Here is a 19,608-nt window from a genome sequence, read left to right on the forward strand (position 1 = left end):
ATTAGCAGAACAGAAGTCTGTTGGCTAGTCAGTTTAAGAGATCATTTTGTCTGATATTTTAGTGACTTTGCAGAAAATGGTTTCTACAGACAAACAAATTAACATACCATATTATTCTGCAGTTGGCTTATGTGTTTTTCCTCCCAATTCACATTACTGAGTTACATATTATTATTATTGCACTTTTATCTGCATGTTCCAATCAGCAGGGGGAAGGCCAGCAGTTAAGAGTTTCAACTATAAATAAAGAACAAGCAGATAGGCAGAGAAATGTGTTTATGAAAACAAAATATTCGGCTACTTATTATGTAGATCCAGGTCGTAACCAACAGGAATAGCTTTAGACCAATTGCTGAGAATATTATCACATCACACCTCCCCCAAACACCTTGATCCCAAACTGATCTCTACCAACCCAGCTTCCTCCTGATTATCAACCACCTCTCCACTATAAATCTAAACACAGAATAGTGTTGCCTAAGGCTGCCACCATTGTTCATTCTACATAATGATGCAGAAGTATTTTCCAGCTAGTTGCTTCTTGTCCATTTCATAGCCCATAATTTTCTTCATATAAGGTAGAGCATGAGCAAAACCATATCAGCTATCTACAGAGGGGGGGGGGGGATGATCATGCTAATTTATTGCCAGCATTGGCTTGTAAATCTTCTAAACCACTTTGGCAACTGCAGACCCATTCCCAGTCAAACTTGGAAAAGTCACCAATTCTGGAGATAATCCTTGCTCCATGGCATGCTCCCTTTGGAACCAATTGCTCCTGCTACAGCTGCTTCTGCTGCTGCAGTTGCTCCCAGCTTCTTCTGGAAACCTTATCATATTTCAGCAGAGAGAAGGGAAAGCAATAGCTTCTCTTCCAAGGGTTAGCGTTGTTGAGGTCCATGATGACAAATGTGTTACAGCTCCAAAAGATAGAAAATGTAAAAAGGCAGTCATAGCTGTGTAGGAATGTGCACTGTCTTCCCCATCTGCAACCATTATTGTTATTGTTATTATATTATTAAATTTCTTTATGGCTAAATGGCAAACAGACCTCTAAGTACGGTAGTTTACAGAATATAAAAATCGAATGCACGAATTTATTACAACACGCAGTTTTAAAAATCCCATTAAAACATTTAAATATAAGCAGGAGAATCTATTGGGGGAGGGGTGTAGCTAGCCGAGGAGCTAAATGGCAGCATAAGTATGCACAGTCGTACCTTGGAAGTCAAACGGAATTCATTTCGGAAGTCCATTTGACTTCCAAAACGTTCACAAACCAAGTGTGTCTTCCGATTGGCTGCAGGAAGTTCCTGCAGCCAATCAGAAGCCGCAGAAGCCCCATCGGATGTTTGGGTTCCAAAGAATGTTCGCAAACCAAAACACTCACTTCCAGGTTTGTGGCGTTCAGCAGCCAAAATGTTCAACTTGCAAGGCGTTCGGGATCCAAGGTACAACTGTATCTCCAATTAGCATGGGATAATTAACACTTCAAGTGGTTTCAAAAAGACAATTCAACGTCCCACAAATTACACCTTTGGGGAGTACATGGTCCAAAAAGCAAACTTACAAAATGGACATGGTATTCCAGGAACTCCTTCGGAAATCCCTACAATACTATTTTAAAAAGAATGATAGTACCAGACAACCCCCCCCCCCCATGTTATGGGATGCCCTGAAGGCAGTCCTAAGGGGCTACTGTATGCGTGAGAAGGAAGAGATTATATGAGCAAAAATATCACCTAATCAGTAATGGAATTTTAGAAAACGGAAGTGGCACAACAGAAGTAATTAGATTATAATATTGTGGTTATAATTTGATTGATAGAAGGTAGGGTGGAGCAGCAGGAGAGAAACAATTACTCAATGGAAAGGGGTAGGTGGGAAGTCAACAAAGATAAAAGATGAAATTGTGTTTTGATTGTAGAGGTTTAAAATGTTAGCCACTCTCTAAGGTGCTGCAAATGTAAAATTATTGAACCCCTTTCTTCCTATTGTTATTCTGCAGAGTACAGTACACATTTATGGTGTACACAAACAATGAGTAATAATTATATCAGTCTCACCCAAAAACAAATCAGCTGCAACCTGGTTGAGAGCTGAAGACTCATAGTCTGCCAGCAATCCCTGGATAACATGTACCAAAAAACGTTAAAACGAACTTTTTTTAAAAAAACCCCAAAACAAATGACTAAATAGAGAGACTCCTCCTATAAGCAGCCTTCTACTCCTCTTGTGCCTTGATCTAAACAGCACACAGAATCATCACATAGGTTTCTCTATTCTGACTGAAATTGACAGTCCTGATCAATGGACTAAATGGATTGTGGGATAAGTCTCACAAGATTTACCAGAGCCTCTTAGATTCATCTCACCTGCACACTCTCGGAACTCTTCCATTACAACTCAAAACATCTTGTCTAGCATGATCTGTTGGAAAGTCAGCCAACAGCCACAAAAACTCTAGAAATTATCTGTTAAATCACGATAAAGAGGAGAAATGAAAAGTTTGCCCTGTGGGACTGCAATTGAATCTGGTATTAATGAACACTTTTTCAATCTGCCCACAAGCATGTAGATTCCCCGTCTTAAGAACATGTAGTAAGATGGTATTCCTAAATATTAGCACCCTGGCACCAAAAGAAGTAGAATATGCAGGCTTGCTATCACATCCTCTTGAATTTGCGGCCCAACTAAGTTGAAACATCTCATCACTTACATATAGCTCACCATACATTTTGATCACTTTTCTATTCTTGTGATATGCGTGGTTTTGATCACTTTTCTGTTCTTGTAATTACAAAAAAAAGGAGAGGGGCTATCAAACAGGTGGCAGGTCATATGGCATATTTGCCAGGCTGCATTTTGTTTGGTGGGTCGCCATATTGTTTTGGGAGAAGGAGAAACAGACCTGTTCATACTTGTCTTCTCAATGATCTATGTAAGAGTCTTACAGGTGGGTCAGCCCCATACTGCAGATGGGAAACTGAGCCTGAGAGATATTGACTTGCCTAAGGCCATTTTGTGAGTTCGTGGCTGAAGTGAGATGAAAGTTGAAATAAGAATAAATGCTGGGGTTCAAAGAATTGCAAAAACAACACATTGGAATAGCAGCACGCACCTTTGCACGGCACTGCAGGTATATGATGAAGGAAGTCTTTCATCTCCCACACAAAGATCAAAGAAATATCAGTAAAGTAGAGCAATATGGCGGGGAGGAGGGGTACAAGACTCAATGGACAGAAAGTTAGCAATGTAAGAATGCTCTTCTTGCAGATCTAACAACTTAATGTGTTACACATCTTCCAAGCACACGTCTCCATTTCCCAGTGAACCCTTTAATGAAAATAAATAATAAAAGTGCAAATAAAAGTCCAGGGCTGCTGCTGCTTCTTTTAGCGTATTTCATCAGATGAATGCTAAACAAGTCCACCAAACATTTCAAGGTACTTAGAAAAATTTGAAGCTAATACACACATTATCAGGTAGAAAGGAAGGCCTGTTATTGTGGTCTTGGCTAAGTATGGAAAGTTATTGCTTCAGCAAGTACAAAGTAAAAGATTAAAAAGAATGTTTGAATGTTTTGAATTTTTTAAAAACCTACAATATTAGTAGCTCAAGCAAAACAGCAAATTGTTAAGAAACACAAAACTATTTTTATACATCAACTGCAAATCTCAGTGATAAGAATCTGGATTTTCTTAACTACATCAATGATAAATATATGATTCTGCTCACTGTAAGCTCTAAGACGAACAAAGAAAGAATGAATGACAGAAGTGGATGAGCCCAACCCCCAATCTGAAAGAAGCAAAATGCAAAAAAAAAAAAACCCCCCACAAAAAAACCCTTTTCTATAGCTGTCATCTGTACAGCAGATGGCTGGCAAATATTCCCAATATTCACAGTAATGCACTGTGCTAGTTTAGAAAGTTTGTCTTGTAGTTAGGAGTCATTTCCTTGCTTTTCATAGATGCATGAAAGTACAGGGCACCATGAAGGGCATTTAGTACAGCTTCCTGCTCTGAGACTCCCAATTTAAACATCCATAACAAATGCTGATTGGATGTGATATAAAACCCTCCAGTGGCTAACTGCCTTCTTCTCCCCCTTTTAACTGTTTCTACACCCAAATACTCCTAAAGACAGGTGGGAATGGTAGGAATTCAAAGGTCAACAAATGGCAAAGAAGGTAAAGGGTCAAAACCATTTGACCTTGGACTTCAATTAAGTGTCATAGTGCAACACCTACAACTCCTATTCATTTTTCCTGTCAAATAAGTGAATGAGCTTTCTTAATTCCATCTTTAAGAAGTGCAATCATTATTTATTTTCTGCAAATTATAAAAAAGAGGGGGGGGGACTATTTTGAAATACTGGCCAAGATAAAGGCTATGAATTGGCAAATAATTGCCTTCTGCTGTCGAGTTATCTTTGTATTCTTGTGTTGCTTAATACATACAGAGATGCTCCATCTAGTTTTCAGAAAAGGTTGCTAACCAGCTGTATTAAAGCAGCTGTAAGGAAGATTACTATCGCCTGCTGATTTCTCCTTTAAAAACACACACCAGATTAGTTCAGATTTCTTTCAGTGTAATGAACCTTGTAAGGATTGAGAACTGCATCAATTTCAAAGATAAAGCTGTGAGGTCATTCCAAAGGCTAAACAAACAGTTCCATGGAACCTTTTGTGTTCATGCACTCATTATCCCAAGCAAGGGAATTAAAATGCAACCATCAATCATGGCAGCCAAGCAGTGACTTTAAAAGCCAGGCAAGATGTTCCATCAAACAAAGCATGGGTTGGTCAGGCAATGATGTATGCACAGCATCACAAAGAGCTTTCTGCAAAACTTTCATTATTATTATTATTTTATAAAGCTCTTTACAATATTATTTTAACAATGTGACCGATAAAAAACAGCTCATATGTATATAATATACACACACACAAGACAGAAAACAAACTTCTTCGAAATGTGCACTTTTAGCCAGTATGTCCAAGTATTCCTTCAGTAGCAGCTCTTTTCATCCACCCATGTATATCCAATACCCTTCATCTTTCGATTTGCAGTGATTGTCGCTGCATTCTACAGCCAGGGCAGTCCCACACAATGCGATTTGGTTATGTCTGTGCGACTTAATATGGAACCCTACTCAGTGAAGGAAGGAAATTAAGTCAACCTGTGAGAAGTCTGGCAAGTGATGTCGCAGTTGTATTGTTGCTTCACAGCAACGTAGGAAGCTGCAGACTAGACTATTTGTCTATCCCACCCAGTACTGTCTACTCTGACTGGCAGAGTTCTCCAGGGTCTTGGACAGAAAAAAGGCTTCCCCTGTGTGTACCTGATGTCTTTTTGTGCATTGCCTGCAGACCCTGCTACCTGATCCTTTCAAGCAGGGGTGGCAGGGACTGAAGCTTCTGGATGCAAAGCACATGCTCTCTACAACAGAGGTACAGTTTTGTCCATCAATTGACAAAGTACAACGCCATCACTCAACATCCTGAATTTCGGCAGCCTGATTTTTATTTTAAAAGAGCAGGAGAGTAACATGAACTTGTTTCGGCCACCCTCATTTTGAGGGACAAGCACCTGTCTTTAATCACTCTTAAGGAGAGCGCTTGCCTCCTCTGAAGTTAACACACTGGAAACGGTGCTACATTCTTGCAGCCCCCACGCCTACACAAATACAAATTAATGTAGGCTTTGGCCACCTATCTTACTGAAACCTGAGGAATATCTCAGTATAGCAATTTGCAACAAAGGCATAACGTTCCCTCAGGGCTAGTCCACAGAACTGCATACGCACTAGAGCAAATGAAAAAGGAATATGGGAGAAAGGCAGTAAATTCTGAAAGAGTATGTGATGCAAATTCCGATAACAATGCTATTTTGCTATATCACTGGCAGAGCAGCGTGCAGGCATGCCCTCTGTTATTTGAAAAAGGCCATTGGTAACTAATGCACGATTTGAACAAAGCATCCATAACTAGGCAACCTGCAAGTCGGATGAAGTGGCACAGATATAAGATAGGGCAAGGCTGCTATATATATCATAATTGCACAGAAAAGAATTTTGTCAGGTGCAGCTTGTCTTGGCTCTGCAGCTCTGTATCGTAAGAAATGTAGGTCCTGCTTAAAAAGAAACAACCGCGCACAAAATTCACCAAGGCAGCCAAACAGTATCTTTATTAGGACCAAGAGGAGAGTTTACAGAGCTTCTTCAAGTGGCAACGGCAACTCTTAAAAGTGACCAGAGCCAACGTCTCCCAGTGCATCCGCTTGCCCTTTTGCCTAGTGGTAAGGAATTTCGGGACATCGTATTTCCCCTACAACCTAGACGCCACAGATGCCCTTGCCCCCTATATTGACAAAAACTCAGAGGAGCCAACTTCTAGGGGCCCAGGTCCCTTCAGCCCTCCAGTAAAATATCTGAGGGGGCCACCCACCCCAAAGTTCAAGGGTGCACATGTGCCACATCATGTGATCAATTATGTGGGGCGGTGCTTACCTGCCCTGCCCAATATTTTAGTCAAGTTGGCACCCCCGGCGCCTCTTGAAGTCATTCATCCCCAGATGTTCAAAGTTCAATAGGAGTGCTAGCTAACCAACATACTAGACCTGCTTTCCAGCTAAGCCAAAGGGGGCAGCCCAACATGTATAGTTGGTAGCAGTGCCATTGTTATGTTGTTGTTTCTATTAAGGGCACATCAACATCCTGGACGAAAGGTGTGGAAACAAGGAGCTGTACATATATAAGCCATATAACCAACTCCTAGGGGCCGAGGTCCCTTCATGCCCCCCAATAAAATACTTGAGCCCCCCCCCCAGTTGAAAGTCATTGCCATTCAAGTGGTTGTGTGTCTTGTGTGTCTTACAGGGCAAGGCTTACCTCCCCGCTCCCATATATATATATATTCAGGCTGTGTATATACTGTATAAGCACAACTGAGCCACGTGTGAGCAGGCAGCTTGTTGGCTGGCGCGGGGCGGAGACCGAGGAACAAAAAAGGCGGGAAGAGGAAAAGGAAAGACTTACCTTCAGCAGGGCGCTCCGGCTAGCGGCGGCCAGTTCCCTCAGGCTGGCGGCGGCTGAGGCTGCGGCTGCAGCGGCGGCGCTGCTAGGGGAGCCTGGGGAGGCCGCTGTAGCCGCCGCCGCCACGGGGTGACAGCCGGGGTTAGTGGCGGGAACAGGGTTGTTTCCTCCTCCCGCTGCTGCTGCAGGGTTGCCCGCACAGGGAGCAGCCGCGTTGCCCGGGGCTGTGGGGCTCCCCGGGGCTCCGTTGCCGGCGGCGGCGGCGGCGGCTCTAGGTCTCTGCCGGATGCCGTCGAGCAAGCGGACGAGCAGGATATTGGCGGGCAGCTCGTCGACCCCGCAGCCCACCAGGATGCGGCACTCGGGGCAGCGCAGCTCGTGGCGGGAGCTGACGATGCTCTCGAGGCAGCGGCGGCAGAAAGTGTGCTGGCACGGGAGGACCTTGGCCGTCGTGTCCAGGCGCTCCAGGCACACGGAGCACTCCAGCAAGTCCAGCAGCGAAGACTCGTCCATGGCCCCTCCGCAGGCGGCGGCGGCGGCTGGTGGCCCCTCGCCGTTACTGCCGCCGCCACCACCCCCGCCACCTCCTCCAGCAGCGCGCCGCCTCCGCCTCTCCTCGGCAGCCCGCTTCTCGGCGGCGGCGGCGGCGGCCTTGGAGGAGCACAGCCAGGACGCCCCTAGGAGCATGGAGACCAGCAGCGGAGGCCGCGCGACAGGCGGCAGCCACAACACATGGCAGCTGAGGAGGAGCAAGAAGCGGGCCGGCGGCGAGCCCAAAGCCCAGCCCGCCGGGGGGGGGGCTGTCAGAAGGACCAGAGGGCGGGGACTGGGAGACCTATTTTCTGACCCCTCTCCAAGCAGGCGGGTGGTAATAATAATAATAATTCCAGGGAGCCACGCGCTGCTCCCTCGCCGTCGTCGCCTCCGTCCTCTGCCTTCTCGGGGCGGCGCGGCTGGCGGCACCTGTTCCCTTCAGGGCTCCCGCCTCTCTCACTTCCAGGCTGGGTCAGAAGCGGCCGCAGGAAGAGGCGCTTTCTGGGCGCTGCTGCTCAGGGCGAAGTGCTGGCGCGCAAAGGCGCTCCTCCCGGGCTCCGGAGAAAAGCTGCTCTCTGCTTCTCCTCCTTCAAGGCTTGGTGCGCTGCCCCCGTCCCGCTGCCCCTTCTCGCCGTCTCCCTTGCAGCCGAGCTCGGCCTCCGTCGCTCTCCCATCATCGCAACCCGATGGCAACGGCGGCCTCCATCACTCCTTCTCGCGGGCTCGCCTCTTGCCCAAATATCCCGAGTGACAGCAAGGGGAGGCGAGCAAGAACAGCCTTGGGGAAAAACGGAGGGAGGCACCCACCCGTGCGCGCGCGCCCACGGCAGAGCCCCCTTCTCCTGATCGTCTGCCAACTTCCAGCTCCTCTTGTTTCCGAGCGCGATCGCCGCGAGGACGAGTTGGATCAGACTCGGTCGTGAGGATCAGAAGCAGCGGGCGCGTTCCCCGGCTGCTGCTCCGAGATCCGAGGGCTGCCTGCGCTGCATTGTTGAGAGATCCTGGCGCCTGCTGCTGCAGCTGGCCTGTTGGTAACACTTGCCAGCAGCAGCAGCAGCAGGGCAGCCGCCCAGTCCCCGCCCTCTCCTCCTCCGACGATGGCCGGTGGTGCTATTATCCCCTAAGGGATGCTGCTCCTGCTGCTGCTAATCGAAGGAGGCTGTGAGCGGTGTGAATCAGCTAAGCGGCTCCTGGAGAAAAGTCTGCTGCTGCTGCTGCGCAATGGGGTTCCGGCTCCACCAGAAACGTCTCTCGTCTACGAAGACGCAGCGCCAACCAGCTACTGCGCTCTGCTGGGTCCCGCTCTCAAACGCCTTCAGCTCCCGCAGGAGGTTTCGGGAATCCGATCCGGAGGAAGTCCGGCAAATGCCAAGCTGTAAAATTCCAACTTCGTGCAGTAACTACAGTGCTGCGCCACTGCATCATCTTCCCTCGGTCATCGTGATCCGGGGTGTGGGGAGGAGGAGGCGCTTTCCCCCCCTCTTCGAGCCCGATCTCAGGCCAAGCGTCAGAGCAACGGAAATACGTACCCCTGAAGCAATCTGAGAAGATGGGGAAGTTTGCAGAAGTTTGTTCAGATCGGACAAGGAAAACAGATTCCTTTCAGTGGGCCTCCCCCTGGTGGAGCTCTGCGTAAACAGCATTTGATGTTGTTGCTGATGGAAGAAGATTTCCCCTCTTCTCTCCACCCCTCCCGTTTCTTAGCGAACTGCCTGATATTGCTAACCATCCTTGCAGTATTATTTATTAAAAATTAATGCTGATTTCCACCTAATTAGCTGGCTTCAGCTAAACAGACTGTGGTGTTGCATATCCTTGCAATCTTCAGTGATATACATACGATCAAGTTAATGCAAAAACACTGGCCTTGGCCTGCAAAGTAATTACGTTTGAGAAGTCCTGAAATCTGACTGAAATGTTTCTGCAATGTATTTAAAAATAATAATAATCCAATTCTGATTTATTCACTGAATAGTAACATTTAGTGCCGCAGACTATATAAATACAGTCCGTGTTTATTTATTTATTTTATTAAAAGATATTATAGCAGAGACATCACCTTGCCAGCAAAGGTCCGTATAGTTAAAGCTATGGTTTTCCCAGTAGTGATGTATGGAAGTGAGAGCTGGACCATAAAGAAGGCTGATCGCCAAAGAATTGATGCTTTTGAATTATGGTGCTGGAGGAGACTCTTGAGAGTCCCATGGACTGCAAGAAGATCAAACCTATCCATTCTGAAGGAAATCAGCCCTGAGTGCTCACTGGAAGGACAGATCCTGAAGCTGAGGCTCCAGTACTTTGGCCACCTCATGAGAAGAGAAGACTCCCTGGAAAAGACCCTGATGTTGGGAAAGATGGAAGGCACAAGGAGAAGGGGACGACAGAGGACGAGATGATTGGATAGTGTTCTCGAAGCTACCAGCAAGCATGAGTTTGACCAAACTACAGGAGGCAGTGGAAGACAGGAGTGCCTGGCGTGCTCTGGTCCATGGGGTCATGAAGAGTTGGACACGACTAAATAACTAAACAACAACAACATTATAGCCCCACTTTTAAATCCTTTTCTTGTTTAGCACACAAGTCCTTCTGCCAAGAAAAACAGAAGCAAAATACAGTTTGATGCATTTCAATATTCTCATATTTATTTTACATACTATTAACAAGAACCAGACTTGGAAATTATTGGACCTGTCCGAGCAGTGTGTTTCATTCTAACACCACCCAGACCATCTTGTCTGGAAAGGTTGAGGAAGGCTGGTGTGACCCAGAGTTTGTTATCACTGTCAGGAGTTCAGGGAAATCATGAAGACCTTTTTCTATGCAAAAATATATAGAGGAAGCAGGGAAGGTGGATGAAGGAGACATGGAATAGACAGAGGACAGCCCTCTCTCAAAACCCATGATTTATTTAGTAGCAAAAATATTATTGGAATAAAGGATATTCCAAAACCACATTTTCAGGTCTTTATCGTCTTGCAAATCACTGCTTTATGTCATCCAATCTTCCTGTGCACAGAAAACATTTGGTGGTGTTTAGTCACCCTTCTACTCCTCCCTTGAGTAGCACTCTTAATAAATCATCCACTAACGACGTCTGCGTGCAATAATGGCCACACACAGTCACATTGTCTGCTTCTCTCTCATTTAATATCGATAAGCCCCCTCCTTGGCACGCAGTGCAATGGTAATCACACTGTTTCTGAGACGACAATTAAGTACAGAGCTGAAGGAACATGAAACTCTCTGCTCCTCAAACCACATTTGCTGGAGTAGATTTCACTGCCTTCAGGTATGGGATCCAGCTAGCACCAGGGCTGCTTCTCTTTTAACAGTCAGGTGATCTTTTGTTGCTGACTAGTGTTCAGCAATGTCCTTGCAGAAAGAGGCCAAACTATCCAATAAGATAAACTATAAATAATACTGATGTACAGAGAAATGTGAAATACAAGTATCAAGGACTTAGGTGCTATCTCAGTAAAACTGTCAATCTCGGGAACAAAAGCTCTGGACAACATATAAGGATAATAATACGTGCTGTTTCCAAAAGGGGAGGGAGATTAGCGCACTAGAGATGAGTGTAACAAAATGTGAGGACTCTTTTACTTGCGTTTCAGTTCATTTCCCTCAAAGATGCAAATGTTAAAGGTTGTCAAAGTCACTAGACTCCCAGTTCTGCTGCTAATGAAGAGTCTTGTCCTATCCTATCATTGAGTCACGCTGACTGCAGAAGGGCAACGTTGTGACCTACGTTATACTAGCAGAATGAATATATGATTGCATCATAGAGCAACATTCAACAGGGTTCACTGTTGGCTCAGACAGCTCTTCTCCCCTCCTACAATATTCCATGCCCCCCCCCCGATCTGCTGCAAAGCATTTGGGAAGCATAGAGGCTTCAGCTAGGAGGAACAAAGTTCTTTTGCACAGATAGGAGTCCTGATTATGTGACATTAGACGTCCTCTAGAGCAGATATATGGGATGCCATCATAACCGATTACATAAACAGAGAAACAAGCATGTAAGAGGAAATGGTAGGGAAACAGCAAATGATTAATTAATTTAGCTAGCATGCCATCCTCTCACAGGGCTAGGTCCCCACAAAGGTAAAATTATGCCCACAAAAAGAGCTGCCAAAACCAAATGCCATGCAGATCAATACAGAGCTTGCGACAGTTGCCCTCAACTTTGTGCCACTCAGATATACTTGAGGTTAGGATTCCAGCTATCCAATCGCAGCAGAGCGTCTGGGTTGTCTAAACCACAGGAAGGGAGCATAGCTCAAATGTGAATACTCACGACATAAAACTACATTACTCTGCCCCCATATCTTTAGAACTATGGATGCACAAGAGCAGGGAGCGACTCTGGTGATGTGGGATTTTGGTGAAAGTGTGCCTTCCACAAACAACCAAGTCCAATAACAAAGTAGGAAGGGCGAGGAATAGCACTTGCCATTCACCTTAGACGACTTCACAGTGGACATAAAATGGAAGCGTGTTACCTAGCAACTGGGCTAAAGACTGCCCTTCCCATTTACTAAATGTAAAATGATGCCACAATCTGAGTTTAAGACTGCCTTTCATTTCAAAGTTATGACTAAGTGAATGTAAGAGTTCTCAGAATTCAAAACTGTCCCAGCAATCACAGCACCAGGGACTAGTGAGTTATAACACTATGAATGTGTTATAAAAATGTCACACCAGGGGGTGCTGTACAGCTATCAATGGAAAATTGCCTTGAGAGCTATATAACTACTTTTTTTTTTTTTTTAGTGCTTTTTAAAATCGGTGTAGATCCAGCCCACATCTAATTTCGAAGTAGGCATTTTGGAGATAAGTAATATACAGTGTTAGTGTTAATGGTGAAATAGTCCTTTGCCAAGGATTGATTAATACTGTCAGGGGTTCAGGAGCAGAGGCGAGGGCAAGGGAGGAAACAGAGAGCGAGGGGGAGGAGGCAGAGGAAAAGATGAGTGATGACGATGACCCGAGATCTCCGAGTCTTTCCAGTGAATCAGAAGATTCACAGAAAGGAGCACCAGTGGCCAGAACAAGGGGGGAACCTAGGGGGACACCCCAGGAAGAAGGGTCCAGAGGGGGCTCAGAGGGGAGCAGTTGGAAATCAGGACCAGCGTCACCAACAGAGAGCAGGGGAGAAGAAGGGCGCCAGGTATCAAGCGCTGGCAGCTCGCAACAGGAGGGAGGGCACGAGTCAGGAGTGGCCACACCTCCATCGGGGAGCGAAGAAACAGTCAGGCGGAAAGTGGAAGGTTGGGCGCGCGTGCCAAGTTCAAATGCACAGGAAGGTGGCGCAGTAAGCAGCCCGGAAAGGGAGCCAGGTCCTAAAGCCCGGCGCAAGGAGACAGGAGGGTCCGGGGGGTCCGCGTCAGAAGAATCCCGGAAGGAAGAGACCACGGGGGGCAGAGGGACCCAGAGAAGAACGGTCAGGCGGAAAAGGTGGAGTAAGACTAGGTTAGTAAGCTGGTGCACAGGGGGCGGAGACTCAGACGGAGCTTCGCCGGTCTAACCCATAAGACGTAGAGCTGCACGCAGCAGCTTGAGAATGGAAACTGTAACTCAATAAAGACTTTTATAAAGTGAACGCTGGCTAGCGTGATCCTCTGTGAGCTAGGATCTGGAAGCAGCTCTGACAAATACGATCTACTCCATGGATTCTATTGCCAACCTTATGGTGTTGGGTGTGTGTGTGATGGCAAGTGAACAAACATCTATTTGCCCCACCAAGCCTGAAAGCCAAGAAAAAAAACTTTACTGTGCTCAGTGAGCAGAATTCAGCAAACACTCCTTGGAACCAGGATTCCCCTCCCCACCTGTAAACCAAGTTATAGTACTGCTCCTCCCCCTTTTTTTTGCTCCACTACAAACTAATATGGAATGTACTTTTAAAGTAAACGTTCCCACTGCTTCTTTGTGCCAGCTCGTTAGCAATGAAAACTAACAACAGGAGAGGCATATCTGATCCTCTTCAATGTTGCAGATCTGAGCAAGGCTTTTCCTCTTGCATCCTGTGTTATTGCAGGTGCAAGGCAGTTTGTTCGGTAGCAGCAGTTTTCTGGAGCAGGGGTTATAATGGAAAACAAGAAATACATTTCATGCCAAAGAGAAAATGAAGGGCATTTTCATCTTCAAAATGGACATTTTGCCTACTCTTGATTCATTCACAGTTCCCTTCCACTTTCTGTTAGTTTCTCCCTCAAAGTAGAGACGGGTTGCATGATGTAATAAACAAGTTTTGCAGTTTTCCCCCACCCCAATTTAAGACCATAAATCAGGGGTAGTCAACATGGTGCCCTCCAATATGTTGTTGGACACCAGCTCCCATCAGCTCCACCCAGCACGGTAAATAATCAGGGATGATGGAAGTTGGAGTCCAACCATGTTGGCTGCTCCAGCCATAAATGTTTTAATGTGCAAGAAAAACATCCACCACACCACCAGTGTGGTGTAGTGGTTAAGAGCGGTGGACTCGTAATCTGGTGAACCGGGTTCACTTCCCCGCTCCTCCACATGCAGCTGCTGGGTGACCTTGGGCTAGTCACACTTCTCTGAAGTCTCTCAGCCCCACTCACCTCACAGAGTGTTTGTTGTGGGGGAGGAAGGGAAAGGAGAATGTTAGCCGCTTTGAGACTCCTTCGGGTAGTGATAAAGTGGGATATCAAATCCAAACTCTTCTAAGTAAATGTGACAACATCTCACATTGTGTGTAGCAGCCCTGAAAACAGCAATATGCACCCATACATGCTATAAGCATGCTGGTACAGTTCAAATTCACACAGAGTAGATGTGATTGTTCACGGGGGCCTTGGAAACAGTCGACACCTGCACCCCCGTTCCCTTCAGGCGGAGAAGCCTTCAGGGACAAAGTAACGACTGTGTAACTAAGACTGTGGGAAATACAATCCTTCCAGCTTGCAAGGTCCTCCCTGGCAAGGCTGATTAAAGCTCTCGTGACTTTAGTTCTTTAGTTCTCTTTCACCGCCAGCTACCAGCTGCACACGGGCAGGAAAAGTTACAGCTGAGTCCCTCCAAAATCGAAATGGATCGCTCACACTATATTGCAGAGTTGTCATGGGACCTTTAATTTACAGGGGGGAATGGTTGGTTTCAAATACAAAGGGAGTGGGGTTATAGCAGAAGAGAAAATATCTGTTGTAGTCAAGGTGTCCTGAACTTCTGACCTACCTGGCAGCAGTCAGGTATCAGTATCTGGTCCAGGGCAGTCCACATGTCCAGTTTCCAAAGTCCAAACCAAAGCACAGTCCCACAGAGATCTTGGAGCATCCAGGTTGGAACAAATTGCTGGTGCTAAATTGGAGAGATCCAAAAGGTACAGTAAATGGACAAGGGAGAGTTGAGTTTCAAATGTTTAGAAAATCTGGCTTAAGGCAAGAAGGCCCAAACGAGCTTAGAGGATGTCAGAAAGAGAAGCAAACAAACTGCTGGTCTCATAATATTTGGAGGATATGGGAATACTGAAAATGCTTATTTTAAATAGGACACTTTCTCTGTCTCAGTTGGCAAAACACCCAGAGTCAAATTACCAAAGTGTTAAGTAATTATTTGCAAACCATTTAAGTAATGTGAGTAACAGGTCCTTGAAAAGAGATGCTCACACATTTTGAACATCTTCCCACATCGGTCCATGCTTCCAAGCTATTTCAAAGGCCTCCAGTCATTAACATGTACGCTACACATTCCTTTAATAGAAATATGGATATTCTGGGATTAAAGGTTTAAAGAGAAATTGAGCATACAAAAATGTTAAGCCATATATGGCATTGTTACGACCTACAATGTCCAAAAATGTTGTTTTAATATTATTTGATCTTCATATGTTGTTATATTTTATGTTGAAGAAAATGAGTTTTTAAAATAATAGTATTAATTTTTTGCTGCCTTTGGGTGGTGGTGAGCTAGGTTGTTTCTCTGTGCTCAATACAATATATCTGGTACAAATTGTTTACTAAAAGCATTATTTCCTGTAAGCCCTTTGGAGACAGAAACCACTGCACACAATTATAAGAAAGTGTTATTCTGCAGCCACGATTGACGACCAATTAAAATTTGTAGAGCACTTCAGAACCTGTAAGCTGCTTTAAATGCACAAATGATGATCACGGCTCCTGAATGAAAAAAAAAAGCAATTTTATATCAAGTAGTAGAAACAATTGCTGCTTTGAAAGCAAAGCAAAACCCTGTTGTCTTGTTCTTTCATCCCTGTGATGGAATGTTACTAAACAATCACTTAAACCTATGATTAATTCTTAGGTGCTGTTATGAACATCTTGATACTAAGTAGAGCCAATCACCTGAACTTTAATTTGGATGTAGAATAGGTATCTCAGTATCAGGTGGTTGGTTCTTCTTAATATTCATATGGTTAAAGTGTATGCTTGCTTCAGAATCTGCTTTCAGGTTGTGGGCATTCTTGGGTCAGAAAAACAAAGCCTTGGCTGAGATGGCTAAGCTAACGTGTAATTAGAGAAAAATCATTACTAACATTTGTCAAGGACTGGAAATTTCTTACAGACTTTTCTCATGAAAGAGAAAATGAACTTATAACATCAGGATTTGAATATTGAAAAAATACTGGTTTATAGAAGATAGTATGGTTGGATCTTAAGGAATGAATATCATATGTAACTGCAGAGAGCAGGAAGTCCTTTTATTTTACTCTCTCTCCCTTTAGTTTTTTCTTTCTTTTCCTTTCCTTTTGCTTTCTTCTTTAGATTTCTCCTTTTCTCTTCTTTTGTCTTCTTCCTTCTGAGTTTGCTGTTTTTTAAAGATTAAATAGCTGTTTTATCTCAGTATATCATCAAAATACACTTTCCAATGGGTATGTGTTTCTGTATAACTCTGAGTGAGTGTCAATAAATAAAAAATTAAAGAAAAGAAAAGAAAAAGAAACCTTCCCTGTTACGATTAAAAGTATGGTTTCAGTTAGGGAGATGATGGCACTCACCGTATTTTATTTTATGAAATTTATATACCACATGATTGTAAAAAAAAAACAAAACCAAAACACTCATAGACCAGTGTAGTGGCACATTTTTCATGGACATATTGCCTTCATCTTCATAGAGAACTGTGGTTAAGGCAAAACAATTAAGCCTGCATAGACCAGGGTATGGCAAAAATAGAGAATATTTTTAGTAGCAGTAGTAGTAGTAGTAGTAGTAGTAGTAGTAGTAGTACTCGCCTAATTAAGGTGGGAGTACCTGAAACAGGGGCTGAGATGCCTGAGATGTGCTTGTCCAAATGAGGGGGGAAAGCAATATTGCACTTAGAACAAACAGTCTGCATTTGGAGGTACTGATACTAAAACAGCTGTACTGTACTACAATACGATATGATACGATATGATATGAAAAACACGACACGATACTCTTTATTGTCATTGTCCCATACAGAACAATTAAATTGAGAAAAATCTACATAAGACATTAAAAAGCCAACAAGCCTGCCATCCCAGCTATCCCAACCTGGTTGGCCCCCTAAAAACCCATTTTTAAATACAATATACTTCCATAGAGACTCCTTAAAGGTAAAGGAACCCCTGACCATTAGGTCCACTCGTGACCGACTGGGGTTGCGGCGCTCATCTCACTTTATTGTCCGAGCCGGCATACAGCTTCCAGGTCATGTGGCCAGCATGACTAAGCCACTTCTGGCGAACCAGAGCAGCACACGGAAACGCTGTTTACCTTCCCGCCGGAGCGGTACCTATTTATCTACTTGCACTTTGACGTGCTTTCGAACTGCTAGGTTGGCAGGAGCAGGGACCGAGCAACAGGAGCTCACCCCGTTGCGGGGATTCGAACCACCGACCTTCTGATCGGCAAGCCCTAGGCTCTGTGGTTTAGACCACAGCACCACCCGCGTCCCTGATAGAGACTTCGTACACAGCGTTTAAAATCAAAATCACATTTGGATAGAAACTATGTTATTTCTCAGGCGGCTAGTCCTAGTCTTTATAACTCCGTATCTTATTCCAGAAGGCAGAAGCTGAAAGAGATCATTTCCGGGGTGCGCACTATCCTGCGCTATCTCTGCAGCTTTCTTATGGCACCTGAAAGCATAGATTTGATCCAAGGTGGGAAGAGTGCACCCAATTATTCTCTCCGCAGCCTTCACAACCCTGGACAGCATTGTTTTTTCTCTGACCATGCAGCTCCCAAACCACACGCACACAGACCATAAGTCACAGGGTGAGTCTTTTAAAAGAGGCCCCATGGAACATGTTTACTCTGTATCCACGGGGCCTCTTTTAAAGAACTCATCTTGTACTATTACTTGTGGACAAGTGATGCCTGCTTAAAGGTTTCCTTCCAATCTGCCAAACCAGAACTTTTTTAAATAAGCACTTTATTGTAAAGGGCACTATACATCTTCAGGATACTCTATGAAGAAAGGAAGTGACCTTGTCAAAGTTGGCCCTGTGATTTGCTCAGGGAACTGGGGAGCATTAAACAGTATGCATACATGGTTGTTTACACGACACCATTTGAAGCAGAGCTATAATCTTAAACTTCCTGATAATCTGTAAATATTCCTGTTTAAACTACATTAGTAAAATGTGATTTGCCATTTTCTGCTCAATTATTCTGAGAGAAAAATAAGGTAATTTCTAGTACACACCGGTTCCATGTGCAACATTTATGACGCATTAAACATTAAAACCAGAAACGCAGTCATATTTCAATGCCTTAATGCACCCGTTTTTAGCATTCCTGCTGATTATTAATTGAATTGTAGTGGGTGATAAATGTTTTATCGTACAAGCAGTGGAAAGATCAAAATTATCAAGTTTAAGTATGTTTTCTAATTTAAATAATTATCTGTGTTTCCTATAAAGTTGTTGCTGTAATTGGTTTTGACTTAAGTTTTGAAAGCAAAATTAGCCCCATTAATTAAGGCAAGGCAAATTATGGCCTCTATTTCCTCTACAGGAAAGAAACTTGTTTCTTCATCTAATAAATGACAAAATGTCTCATTATGCCATACAAAACATTTAAAATTCAAATCAAATCTTTCCGTGACCGACTGACTCATCAAACAAGAGCTACTATAGCCAGTGTTCTGAAATGCATACTGTCAGGGAACTGACATCGGAGACCAGCAGAGAGAGAAGTCGCCCCGATAGTGCAGGAGAGGGAACCAGCAAGGAGGGAGAGAGGGTTTCCGAGGGGGAAGGGAATCAAGGTGACACCAAGAAGGAAGGAGGGGATGAGAGCACTTTGGAGGGAAGGCTCAGGGACTCTTCCAGTGAGATCAGCGGGGAGAGTGCCGGACCACCGCTGGGCACGCCTACTCTGCGCAGAAGGCTTCCGCGCAGAGAGGCTAGGCGGAGACTGGCTGTCAAGGAATTCTTATGTTGGAAAAAGTTTAGGAAACACCCACTAACGGATTCTGCCAGCGACTGAAGCAGACGCACAGGGGTGCGCTTCAGTTAGGGAAAGGTTTAAACAAACAAGCAGTTTAGGGAAGTCGGTGACTTACACACAAGCAACTACAATTCCCATTACACATACATTTCTGTAGGGAAATCAGTTATGAGTTTTATTTGAGTCTGGACACAGAGCTTTACCATTCTGAATCTGGTTACCTCCCTCACGAATTTGCTACGTACAATTTGAAAATCAATTTGCTATGTACCTCAAACATTATGAAGAACGAAGGAAAGCAAGCATAAAATACATTAAATAAAGACACATACAAACCCAGCCAGTTCCTTTTCATGTAATTCAGAACTACCTTTTTACAAATTAATGAATACACTGTTGTATAATTTTCAGGTCTGCAGGATTTCTGAAGATTTTTTCTGAAATAAAAGCTTAAAAGTCGAGATCTGCAAAGTGTAAAATGGAGACGGTCCATTACCAGCTTGAGAAAGTTATTTTTGTATGTGCGAGTGGGACTGCGCTTTGTAAATTGCTTTGAGTGCTTTTTAATGGAGTGGCACTTAATGAAATTTATACGTTCATAATAAAGAAAGGGAACACCGGCTTCGAAAGG

General features: G+C 44.5%; 1 protein-coding gene across 2 annotated transcripts in view; it reads right to left on the minus strand.

Annotated features, from left to right (window-relative positions):
- The window catches only part of SH3RF3 (SH3 domain containing ring finger 3), a 210,141-nt gene extending 199,592 nt beyond the window's left edge, over nt 1–10,549 (minus strand). Inside the window, exon 1 of one of the 2 annotated variants that reach the window (XM_081198320.1) lies at nt 7,042–10,549. In XM_081198320.1, the coding sequence (XP_081054446.1) occupies nt 7,042–7,725 (684 nt within the window). In that variant the 5' untranslated portion in view covers nt 7,726–10,549. The remainder of the gene's footprint in view (nt 1–7,041) is intronic. The other variant, XM_081198319.1, reaches the window with a different exon arrangement.
- Between the last annotated feature and the right edge of the window lie 9,059 nt (nt 10,550–19,608).

Source organism: Podarcis bocagei, assembly GCF_964188305.1.
Source record: "Podarcis bocagei genome assembly, chromosome: 6".
NCBI lineage: Eukaryota > Metazoa > Chordata > Lepidosauria > Squamata > Lacertidae > Podarcis > Podarcis bocagei.